We start from the raw sequence: 13,057 nt of genomic DNA, 5'->3' as shown, positions 1-13,057 counted from the left end.
GTGTGTGTAGAACATGTTTAAAATGGATGGGATAACACTGCATGGAACATTTTATAAACAGCTTGTATCAGTTAATTCTGTACTATGAGCTGTTGCTATCTACTATCATGAAAATTTTTCCTGCCTTGATTTCTGAGATATTTTTCTCTTCTAATTCTTGCTCTTTTCTTGCACTGACTTTTCCTCCTCTAATCTCTTAAATCTTGAGGTTTACTTGGGTCAACACTTTTTCTCTGCTCGTTCAGCCTGGTCTTGCAGCATGGCAGGGTCATCATTCCCAGGTATCCCCTGCTGCCCCTCCACTGATAGCTCACTTTATGAAGCCCTGTTTTCTAAGTACCCATGAAACATCTTAACTTGAATAGCTCACATATAACTCAAACGATCTACCAAAAACTGAGCTCAATTCTTGATGCAATCCTCAAGCCAACTCTGATAAAGCCTTTCCTTAGTTTTTAGAAAGTATTGACTAAATACTGAAGCCAGAAGGCTATCATCTTTGCCTTCTCCCTCTTTTTCCCTCCCAATGACCATTGATTACGAAGTATGATATTTTCTATATACAACCACCTCTTCCATTATTCCGTCCTCTCTAGCACTTACGGCATGGCCTTTCTAAGGGCCCCTAATCATCTCTCTCCTATCCTGTGGCAGGAGGGCCCTAACTTGTCTCCCTCCACCACATCCACTCATGCCTATATCAAGGAGTGAATGCAAGATAAGGAATAAATTTACAAACAGACTATTTTTTTCCAAGAGATTTTGCAGAGAAGAATAGAAAAGACCAAAACATTTAAAAACATCAAGAGAAGACCAGGTTAAGGCAAAGTTTGTTTGCTTTCTAATGCGAGAAAATTTAAGGAATATTCGTAGACAGCAAGGGAAGGAGCTAGTAAACCTGCAGTATAAGGGAGGGTTAACAGGGTAAATTTCCCAAGAATGTTGGAGGGAATGAGATCAACAGCAATCCCCAGAACCCAAAGGTAAATAGGTAAAAATAGGTCAAAATCTATATTTGAGAGGCACTGAAGGAGTTTATACATTGAATTCTCAAGTCATCTGCTAAAGGTGAAAAAAAGAAGAAAAAGTGGGACCTTTGAAAAGATTGGTAAAAGCTTGTGACAACCTGATCTTGAATATTGGTGAATGGGATTGAGTAGAGATAAGCAACTGTCTACATGTTCAACATTGTGTCCCACACTTAGCACTGTGCCTGAACATAGTACTCCCTCAGTACACATCAGAGAGACTAAGCTCCACAGTGGCAGAAACCAGGTCTTAATTTAAAAAACTCACACTGTACTTAATCATTTAGAAACTCAAGCATCAAAAGAATGAGTTGGTCTATAGAAAATTCCATAAAAATATCATTAGCCATATTCTCTGAAACTGGAAGCTTCTCATATTATCCCCTTAAAGTTGAACTTTATCAGGAAGAAACAAAGACAATTCATTTTCATCTCAGAGATTCACTAATTAAAGTAATTCTTAGAATACATTTGTATCATAAAAATTAGGCAATTTCCCTATTCTTACTGATAATATTGTACAACGTTAAGAATGATACTAAAACAGACATTATATTTTAATTACCCAAGACAGCAAACAGAATTAATTTTTTTTAGAAATATCATTTGACATAGTTCTGAAACACGTCAAAACAAATACAGGAGACTTCTAATAAATTCTGAAAAAGTATATTCTATGTCATTTTGAAGTGCCTTGTGTAAACAATTAATTCTACCTTGACTCTGTCTGTGCGGCTGTTGAAAAGTCCGATCCGTCTAATGGTGCTGAGGATGGGATCAGTGGAGTCATCAATCATATTGTGAGTGGTCACTGGAGGCAAAGACTGTCGCTGAAGTCATAGAGGAAAGAAAATGTCAATTGTGGAAAGAATTAATAAGTGTGACTAATTTCAACAATAGGTCATTGGCAACATGTCATCCAACCTTCATGCCTTCCATCTTTTGGATGACACTAATGATGATGACTAAGTTTTGTGTGGGTTTCAGAGGGATAATGGCTTGAAGAACTTCCTTCGGATATTATGAACACATGATATTTTTGTTTCTCACCTGCAGCCACTACGTGAAAGGCCTAGACTTCTTGATTGCTCTTAGGACCTATTTGGAATGAAGGTGTCCTGAAATTGTGACTTAAGATGAGCTCTTCTCCTGGATCCTTCTAGCAGAGCTGTCCTCTGATGGTGCCTGATGCCTCACTGTTATGACAAGATGTCGGTGCATGCCTATCTTCCCTTTTTTCAGTAAGTCCACTCAACTGGGAAACATTCACCTTTTCTTGATCGTGACTCAAAATGCTACGCTTTTCGAAAATTTTAGGGACTATTTTGTTGTCATTGCAATATACAGAGTTTTTCAAATGGATATATTGGTTCCAAAGGAATTTTTTAAGTGGCTACAAGATAAGTTTCATGAAATTTTTTTAAGGAGCCCTGAAAAGCACTAAAAAGAAAATAAGCCAAGTTGTCATTTAGGTGAATGCATAAGAAAGACTTTTCTAGCTTTTGGGTTCACACATTTCCCAAACTAGCCCATTCCAATAAATTAAAATATTGGTCTAAATTGATTTTAACAATCTTGGGAAGTGTTGGGCACTCTTGTCTTTATTACCTGGGTTGAAAAGATGGCTCTTTTCATAATTGTTACATCATCTCGATCCAAAATATTGTCCATGTCAGGAATTTCTCCTCTGTGGGCAAAACAATGTTAATAAGAAAAATAAAAATAACAGGCACTGATTCAATGCTTCCTAGGTGTCAGACAGTGTTCTAAGCACTTTAAAAATAAATATAAAGCAAACATGGTTTCCTGATGACACTCATAGACAAATTCCTAGAGCATGAAGAAGTTTGATAAAAGAACAATTTTGATAGCATAAAAGAAAGTTAAAATTCATTTCTAAAGCATTACTGTTGACCATCAGAAGGATACTTCCATTATATTTTGCCTACTCTTGAGTACTACGTTCACAAGTGGCCATAACTGTCCATCTATAAGTTGATATTTTTACTGGTTAAAGGAAATGATGCATGCCTGCCACCATCAGTCAGGAGACAACACAGCTTTCTCTTCATATTCTAACAAAATTCATATATTTAATATATATTTTTATTCTTTTATAATATATTTTGATTTGATTTAATTATTTAGATTTTTATTTTATAAATTTATATATTTCATTTATTTTATTATGTATTTAAATGTTTATTATTCATTAAGTAAATATAGGTTACTTAACATTACTTAATGTTAATAAATATTTTAATTTAATATATAAGTAAATATATGTATTTAATATATAAAGTTAATATATATTTTGACTTAAAAATCTCACGAAATCTCCCTCAGTTTCACATTGATATATTAACTCTTAATGAGAGTCCCATTGAATTAGAGCCTATTTGCATATGGGAATATGTTCTCATTTGTACAACCTATTTATAAGTATTCATCAGATGAAGGATAAAACAAAACCCATTCCCATGATATAATATTACTACTACTAATAATGATGAGTATAATATAATTCAAAGGCTACTAATTCCTTTATATTTGGAACAAAAGAAATACATGATAATGTATAAGTTGTTGAATTCGAATAGTGAAACCCTAAAATGTTGAAGTGTTATGTACTCCCAGCACCTACCTTAACAATGCATCATAGAGTTTCTTCCCAAATTTTTCCTTCACAGAATGTGCAATGTCCCTGTATGAATTGAAAGATTTATAATTTAAACAGTGTCGCAATTTAAAATCTTTGTTTGCCATGGCCACGCTGATGTTTTGTCAAGTGCATCCTTTGAAATTACGGGTCTCTTTTGTGGAACCTCTTCTACTGTTTTTCCTAGTTGCCAATTTAGCTTGAGTTCAAACCTTCAGAGCTGAGGCAGCAGAACACCCCGAGCTGCCCACAGAGCTCAACATTTTTTTGCTTGATGATTTTCAGGTGAGGGTGGAGGGCAGGGCAGGGCAGGGCAGTGGATGGAAGTATAGATGTAACAAGATGGCGAATTCATTGGTGATTGTTGAAGCTGGGCTATGGGCATGGAGGGGGTCATTATACTAATCTCTTTACTTTGGCATTCATTTTTTTTTTTAAAGATTTTATTTATTTATTTGACAGAGAGTGAGACAGCGAGAGAGGGAACACAAGCAGGGGGAGTGGGAGAGGGAGAAGCAGGCTTCCTGCTGAGCAGGGAGCCCGATGCGGGCCTCGATCCCAGGACCCTGGGATCATGACCTGAGCCGAAGGCAGACGCTTAACGACTGAGCCACCCAGGCACCACTTTCGTGAAATTTAAAAAATTTTTTATTTAATTTTTTAAAAAGATTTTATTTATTTATTTGGCAGAGAGAGAGCGAGAGAGGGAACACAAGCAGGGGGAGTGGGAGAGGGAGAAGCAGGCTTCCCGTGGAGCAGGGAGCCGGATGCGGGGCTCGATCCCAGGACCCCGGGATCACGACCCAAGCCGAAGGCAGACGCTCAACGACTGAGCCACCCAGGCGCCCCAGCATTCATTTTTAAATTTTCACCATAAAATTAAAAATAAATTCAACCCATCTTTAAAAATTTCCACAGAGGTTTTTCCTTCCATGGTGGCTCATTCCAAAGTTTTTATAGTAACACAGTTTGATAGGCACTACATAATCTGACATAGTAGCCTATGAGAAGAGAACCCAGTAGCATTTGTGCTAACATAATCTTTTTTTAAAAAAGATTTTTTATTTATTCGTTTGTGAGAGAGAGAGAGAAAGAGAGGGCAGGAACAGGGGGGAGGGTCAGAGGGAGAAGGAGAAGCAGACTCCCTGCTGAGCAGGGAGCCCACCGTGGAGGGTTGATCCCAGAACCCCAGGATCATGACCTGAGCTGAAGGCAGAAGCTTAACCAACTGAGCCACCCAAGCACCCCTTGTGCTATAGTAATCTTAAAGAAAAAACAGCTGAAGGAGATATATCAGAAATTATGCATGTTAAAAACATCTCTTGACACTTATTGAGAACATTCACAAGACATGAGATTACCATAGCTGTTTCCGCACTGCCTGGCCTTTCAGCGTTTCCACATTGAAATTATTTGTCTTGGCAGGCATGATGAAAAACACCACCACTGTAACGTCACTTTTATGCATCTAGTGAGGGATTAGGAAACACAAGTTAACTACCAAAGATAAACGAAAACATCAACAGATGGACCTTAAACTTAAAAAAAACAATGTTTTAAATTACCTTTAGATAAAAGGAATACTTATTTATGATTCACAGAGAAATTAAACCCACCTTTCTGAAGCTTAACTCAGAACTATTAATTTAAATCTGGCTTTCAGTCAAGATCTGTTGATTAACAATTTGAAAATTCAGACATAAAATATTTTCCTTAAGCAGCTAAAATACATAGCAATTGCTAGTGATATCACGGTGCTTTTCTGGGGTTAAAAAAAAGTCACATGAATGTGAGCTAATGTTACAAGGCCAAAATTAGCTCTTTAAAATTTCAGATTGGAAAGTTTATGGGGATTTAGTTTTGTTTTATTCTATTTTTTTCTAGTGTATTCACATTGATTTGCATAAATAGATGATTTACACTTTTCTGTTAAATGTCTTGCCATAATGCGGCATTTTGGTTTTTTAGTCCTAAAGTACAGGAACAAGCATGTGCTCAGCCCCTCTGGTGTGGCAGGCACTGTGCCGGACACTTTAAATGCATAATTTAATCCAATCCTCATAAAAACCGTGCACAATAGATACCACTCTCTTCATTTGACTAATTGAAAGAGTGGCATGAGAGTTTCAATATTTTGTCTGAGATCCTATAACAGGTTATTGGCTGAGATTCAAACTGGTGTTTTTGATCCTAGACTCTGTTTTCTTTTCCTCTTCCCTAGCACATCTCAGAAGGAAATGACATATCCAAACCACTGTGAGAATGGAAGCATAAGCTCACTTAAAACCGTGCACATATGAATGTTCGTGCATTCTGGAAATGACTATATCCTAAATGTGGGCACTGCATACTTTATAGCCCCCTCAAGGGTCTGACATTCTGTTAAAAAAATCTACAGAAGTCATAGAATAGGAAACTCACTCCAGGAGTAGCCAATGTGCTATGAAAGAATAAATGTACTATATGAAAGAGAATGCTTTCTTTTAATTTCTCCAAGTATTGTAATGATCTTTGATGTCTAGAATAGCAATTGGCTTTTTCTTCATACTTAAAGATAAAGTGACTATTTAATAAATATATAGATAAATTGATTAATAATGTCCCTAAACATGATATATGTTTGATATAACTTTGAGTCCATCTTTAAAGCTTGTTGAATAGACACATACCAGGAAATATTATGGAATAAGATTATTCCTGCCTATTAAAGAATAATCTATGTAGTCTTCAGTCCTATTTTACAGAGTTGGGTTTTTATTAATGTATTATTTCCTTATTAAGTGGTATCAGTAAATCTTTTAGTATACTTGGTGTGATGTCTGCTCTAAGGCAAAAATAAATCTATGTCCAAGGAAAAAAATTAACTGGAGAACAGTGAAAGTTTAGGTTGTCTTGGTATCTCAGTAAGATTGAAATTCTACACTGGTCTCCCGTAGCTTACTGTTATTTATTCTATACTTTTACATGATAGGATTAGAATATAAGCCAATAACTTCAATCACTAGCTATTCCATAGTACCATTTTGTATAGCTTTTTCTATTGGCACAGATTTTATTGCTGGCTTAATTGGGAACCTATGTTAAGTCCCACCTTCCTGAGCAGAAACTGATTCCACATGGAAGCAGGAACCTCCTTTCCCCTCCTTGTTTCCATGTGGTGGGACACCTCCTGGTTTCACAGTTCAAGACTCTTACTAATCTCGGGGAGGAGACATGGCTGGCGAGTAGGGAGGGGAATAGTGTTTGTGTGCGTCTTCCCCTTGCACAGAGAGCAACTGCTTGGTTGCCAGCTGTGTGGTAGAGGCTCCTCTGAAGGTCTTCTTTGGTTGGGGGAGCACAGCAATGTGATGAGCTAGCTAGGTCTAATAGCAAGGTTCAATATCAGGAAGCCTATGGGTGCCATATACCAAGCCACATCTTCCATTACAGTCTTTATTGGTTTTATTATTTTTTTTTATTTTTTAGATTTTATTTATTTATTTGAGAGAGAGAGAGGGAGAGAGCGGGGTGAGGGGCTGAGAGAGAAGCAGACTCCCCGCTGAGCAGGGAGCCTGATGGAGGGGTTCGATCCCAGGAGTCAGGGATCATGACCTGAGCCGAAGGCAGAACCTCAACCGACTGAGCCACCCAGGTGCCCCTCAGTCTTTATCGGTTTTAAAAATGGCGAATTTTGTTCTCCATTTGCTTGATTTCTTCATATTTATCTTTCAACTGGTTAACTCTTGGGACAGGGAAAGGAATGTTATAATGTCATCTTAAAACAGAACACAATAAGCTTGTGGCTCTCTTAAAAAAATACCAGATAACATAGACAGAGACACAAGTGAACAACGTGGTGATCCCAATATGTAAATTGAAAAGCTGGAGCCATTTTCAGAATAAGGTTGTCATTTTAAGTATTCACAATCACATATCTGCTGGATACTTCTTAAGAAGCCAGAAAGTTCTTTACTTCCCACAGAAGGAAGTCCGCTTATAAAAGTATTGCATGGCATTCTATAGCGTTCTTACCCTCAGCAGAAAATTTAGCCTGGATAAGGCTTCTAGGAAGATGTCAGCTCCTTTGTTTGAAAACTCGTATCTCCCAGCAATGAAAAGGAACAAAGTTTTTTCAAGGTCAAAGTCCAGATGACTAAAACAAAACAAAACAGTTTCAAATGAAATAAGGCAACAGCAACAAAATACACAAATAGTTCAAAGGGGGCTGGGAAAGATAAACATTTACTATAACAATTTTGTTTTCTCTATGCCATAGGTCCCTAAGACACATGTTATTTATTTATTTTTTTAAATAAAGAAGAGCATACCCATAGAAATGACCTCGAACAAAATCTTGGATCCTGGCCTTGTACATGGCATGTAGATTTTGAAACTCATGTACCGCTGAAAATTTCTTAACATTCAAGCCATTTGGAGTAACCACATCTGGAAAAGCAATAAAAAAAAATCATCACAAAAATCTTCTTTTGAGAGAGGGTACCATTGTAGAAAAATAGTGTGTTTAAATAGTTTAAATATATAAAATTAGATGTCCCTTAACATTTCTAGTTTCTATCAAAGAACTGAAAATTCATAAAACATCACAATAAATTCTTGAAATAGGAAATTAGGAGTGTGTGACCAAAATAACATTAACTAGTAAAATGAAACATCTCATTAAAAGCACTAAGAATGATTATTATAGTTTTCATTTATTGATGGCTTACTATTGCTCTGAATGCTCTAAACACTTTATGATGTAATTCATTTAATCCTTGCAAGAAGCAATGGAGTAGGTGTTCTTATCTGCATTTTCAGAGGCAGAAACTGAGGCCCAGAGTTGTTAAGGAATCTGTCGGAGAACACAAGTATCAGTAGGAGTAGAATCCATGCAGCCTGCCTCCACATGTTGTGTCTTTAGCCATGTTGTGCACGAAACTACCTCTTAGCATCTTAATTGGCCAAGCGTTTGGGAAATGTTCTATTTGGAAAATTGGAAAGGCAGTCCTTTATTTCTAATTCCCAGAAGATTTTACTCAAGCAGGAAGACATTTTGGTCTTCCAGAATAGTTATTAGTCTGTGACAAGATAGAGACTCCTCAGGGTTCAAGACGGGAACTACCTAGTGACTTGAATACATGGGTTGCTGCATTTAGTAGCAGCAAAAACAAATGAAATTAAAAAAAAAAAGCTATGTCAAAAAAATTTAACACATGGCAATGGACATTTTTGCAATGGAGATTTGAGCTAGAATTATAAGTATGCCAACATTTTGAAGGATATTTTATAATTAACAAGCTATCTTTTGAAATGGTTCCACAAAATCAACAAAGACTTCTTGGCCATTTCTCATAAAAACAACAACAATAACAAACTGCCAGTTCTTCTGAATTTTTCCTAAGTAATTCGGCAAATTCTGTACTCCACAGCAGAGTCAATTTTAGGTTGCCAAGGTTTCTAGTGAAAGCCCTCATGTGAATAATTCCTACAGTGTGATCAGGATAGTAGACAATCCCCCCTTACAATGTATTTCCCTTTCCATGACATTATATAGTACTTACTTTGTTCTAGACTCTAGTGTATTTGATAAATACTAATTTAATTTTTATAAAACCATATGAAGTAACTTATGTTTCTATCCCCATTTTATAAGTGAAGAAACTGACCTGTAGAGAGGTTATTTGCCCAAGATCAAGTAACTACAAAGTAACAGAGGTAGCATTTAAAACTAACCCAGCCTGGGGGGGGCCTGGATGGGTCAGCTGGCTAAGCTTTGGACTCTTGATTTCAGCTCAGGTCTTGATCTCAGGGTCATGAGATCGAGCATGCATCGGGCTCCATGCTCAGCTCAGAGTCTGCTTGAGATTCTGTCTCTCCCTCTGCTGTTCCACCCCCCACCCCGGCCTCCGCACTCTCTCTCTAAAATAAATAAAAAATAAAATAAAATAAAATAAAATAAAATAAAATAATAAAACTAAGGCAGCCTGGCTCTGAGGTCTATACCTTTATCCACTATGACAGTCAGCTGTCTTATCCAAAAAGATATAGAAGCCAAGAATGTATATTAATACCACTTTATTATGACTTTAATTCCTCTGGAATTTTTCCAATGTTTCACAAATGAAGCTATATTTGGCAGCAGGAGGAAGGATAAGATTGTGTAGACATTTGATAGGATAGCAGCCTCAAGGGAAAGTTTTATTTTAGAATAGGAAAAAAACAAAGAATTTTTGTAAGCACAGAAAAGGATACAGTAGACAAGAAACAAGAAAGATGCAAGAAAGAAATAGCATATTGATGGAGTAAACTTCTGTAAGGGGCATGGCAGTGAGAATCCAAGTGAACCTTAGGGAATACTTGGAAAGACAAAAGAAGAACATAGGATCTTTATGCTGCCATTATTCAAATTTATTGGATTCTTCCTCTTTTTTTAACTACCTAGCACCTTGAAATACCTCCTCCAGACATCCAACTAGTATCTGGAAGAAAGACAACTAAAGACAAGATTGCAGGGATTAAAGAAGAGGATATATTCATTAGGACTGTTTGGTAGCAAATAACAGACCCAGTACTAACACCGGGTAACCAGGTACTAACACTGGCTTACCTATAATAATGAGGAATTTATTCATAGGATGCCAGAGTGTCTCATGGCAAAGGTTTAGCTGGGCTTCAGGAATTAGTTTAAACCATTAGTCTAAACCACTGTGGAGAATCTACAGTTCTCTCAGTCTGTTTCCATCTTTCATTGTACTTCATTGTAGCTTAGCCTTCTTTTTAAAAAAATTTTTAAGATTTTATTTATTTATTTAAGAGAGAGAAAGAGAGAGAGTGTGTGTGTGTGTGTGTGTGTATGTGTGCATGAGCAGGGGAGGGGCAGAGGGAGAGAGAGAATTCCAAGCAGACTCCCCGCTGAGCAGGGAACCCCATCAGGAGATCTCACAACCCTGAGATCATGACCTGAGCTGAAATCAAGAGGAGGCAACTTAACCGACTGAGCCACCCAGGCGTCCCTAGTTTAGCCTTCTTTGCATCCCATGCAACATAAAAGAAAAATGGACACTGCCAACAGCTGCAAAGCTGACATACCTATCCTTAAGGAGTGCATCCATACAGACTCATCTGTTTAGCCTCCCTCTTGTGGGAGCATTCTGACTGGCTGGTTTATGCCAGGTATCTACCTCTGGATCAGTCAGCTGTGGCCAGGTGATAGGGTCATGTTTTATGAACAGGCCTCTCAGCATTGCAACCTCTGGATGGGTCTGGGGTTAGGTCCTAGAAAAGCTTTCAAAGTCTTGGGAGAAGTAAAACAATAGGTTTCTACTGAACAGGACCAATGAGGCAATGTCATAAGATGTAGGACTGGGATAGTCTCGTACAAATTTCTTATATTTTCTGAACTTTCATTTCCTTTAAATAGAAAAGTTAACTTGCTTACATACACCAGGTCACTGTTACAACCCTAGGGCGTAGGCTCATTTCTAGCATAGCCCATTTATTCAACAAGCACAGATTGAACACTACTATGTTCTGGATATACCTTAGGGTTGGTGTTACCACAAAGTTACTGACACTGAGAAGTAAAATATGTGTAAAGATTCGGGTGGTACTCTGGAAAACAGTATGGAAGTTCCTCAAAAAGTTGAAAATAGAGCTACCATACAATCCAGCAATTGCACTACTGGGTATTTACCCCAAAGATACAAATGTAGGGATCCGAAGGGGTATGTGCACCCCAATGTTTATAGCAGCAATGTCCACAATAGCCAAACTGTGGAAAGAGCCAAGATGTCCATCGACAGATGAATAGATAAAGAAGACGTGGTATATATACACAATGGAATATTATGCAGCCATCAAAAAGAATGAGATCTTGCCATTTGCAACGACGTGGATGGAACTGGAGGGTGTTATGGTGAGCGAAATAAGTCAATCAGAGAAAGACATGTATCATATGACCTCACTGATATGAGGAATTCTTAATCTCAGGAAACAAACAGGGTTGCTAGAGTGGGAGGTGGGAGGGATGGGGTGGCTGGGTGGTAGACACTGGGGAGGATATGTGCTATGGTGAGCGCTGTGAATTGTGCAAGACTGTTGAATCACAGATCTGTACCTCTGAAACAAATAATGTAATATATGTTAAAAAAAAAAAAAGAAGAAGATAGCAAGAGGGGAAGAATGAAGGGGGGAAAATCAGAGGGGGAGACGAACCATGAGAGAGGATGGACTCTGAAAAACAAACTGAGTGTTCTAGAGAGGATGGGGGTGGGAGGATGGGTTAGCCTGGTGATGGGTATTAAAGAGGGCATGTTCTGCATGGAGCACTGGGTGTTATGCACAAACAATGAATCATGGAACACTATTCAAAAACTAATGATGTAATGTATGGTGATTAACATAACAATAAAAAAATTTTAAAAAAAGATTTGGGTGGTAATAGTGAACGCAATTTTTCCTCTATTATTTTATGCTTTTTTGTTTCAAACAAAAGTTTTAGACTCTAATGTCATTTAGGATGAAAGATGGACAGCAAACGCAGAGATGATAATTACCAGGCTTCCTCTTCAGCATATGTTCTGCTTCTATTGCTGTTATTTCGGATACTGTGGTGAACACATGAGCACAATGGACAGAGGCCCGCTCCATGCAATACCGGTGGTAAATCTGCCTTTCCCCAGCCTCTTTGTCTATGTTAAACTGTTAAAAAAAAAGAAAAGAAAGAAAAAGCAAATCACATATACATTTGATATACTTTTGCTCATACAATTGACCCTTGACCAACATGGGGTTTAGGGGGACCGACCCTCTGCATAATCAGAAATCCGCATTTAACTTTTGACTCCCCTAACACTTAACTACTAATAGCCTACTGTTGACCAGAAGCCTTACCAATGACAAAAACAGTTGATTAACACATATTTTGTATATTATGTGTACTATATATTGTATTTTTACAATAAAGTAAGCTAGAGAAAAGAAAATGCTAGTAAGAAAATCATAAGGAAGAGAAAACACATTTATACGACTGTACTGTATTTATAAAAAAAAATCAATGTACAGGGGCGCCTGGGTGGCTCAGTCGTTAAGCGTCTGCCTTTGGCTCAGGTCATGATCTCAGGGTCATGGGATCGAGCCCCGCATCAGACTCCCTGCTCCGCGGAAGGCCTGCTTCTCCAACTCCCACTCCCCCTGCTTGTGTTCCCTCCCTCGCTGTGTCTCTCTCTGTCAAGTGAATAAATAAAATCTTAAAAAAAAAAAAAAATCCATGTATAAGTGGACCCGCACAGTTCAAACCTGTATTGTTCAAGGATCAACTGTACTGATCCTTCTACACAAGCAAAACAAAATCACATATTATTCATATTGTTTTTCCTCAATGCTGTGTAGT

At 37.6% G+C, this 13,057-nt stretch overlaps 1 protein-coding gene across 2 annotated transcripts in view; it reads right to left on the bottom strand.

Moving 5' to 3' along the window:
- GYS2 (glycogen synthase 2) overlaps positions 1–13,057 on the bottom strand; it is a 69,172-nt gene that overhangs the window by 20,470 nt on the left and 35,645 nt on the right. For both annotated transcript variants that reach the window (XM_054507156.2, XM_045873776.3), the window contains exons 5-11: positions 12,222–12,366; positions 7,995–8,112; positions 7,699–7,819; positions 5,049–5,155; positions 3,673–3,732; positions 2,637–2,715; positions 1,745–1,858 (exon numbers count right to left, since the gene is read on the bottom strand). In XM_054507156.2, the coding sequence (XP_054363131.1) occupies positions 1,745–1,858; positions 2,637–2,715; positions 3,673–3,732; positions 5,049–5,155; positions 7,699–7,819; positions 7,995–8,112; positions 12,222–12,366 (744 nt within the window). The remainder of the gene's footprint in view (positions 1–1,744; positions 1,859–2,636; positions 2,716–3,672; positions 3,733–5,048; positions 5,156–7,698; positions 7,820–7,994; positions 8,113–12,221; positions 12,367–13,057) is intronic.

This window comes from Mirounga angustirostris, unplaced genomic scaffold, assembly GCF_029215605.1.
Source record: "Mirounga angustirostris isolate CCGP_5_RB_7025 unplaced genomic scaffold, mMirAng1.0.hap1 SCAF_5, whole genome shotgun sequence".
NCBI classification, from domain to species: Eukaryota; Metazoa; Chordata; class Mammalia; order Carnivora; family Phocidae; genus Mirounga; species Mirounga angustirostris.
Note: the sequence above shows the minus strand (reverse complement) of the source record. Positions and strands in the feature narration are given on the sequence as shown.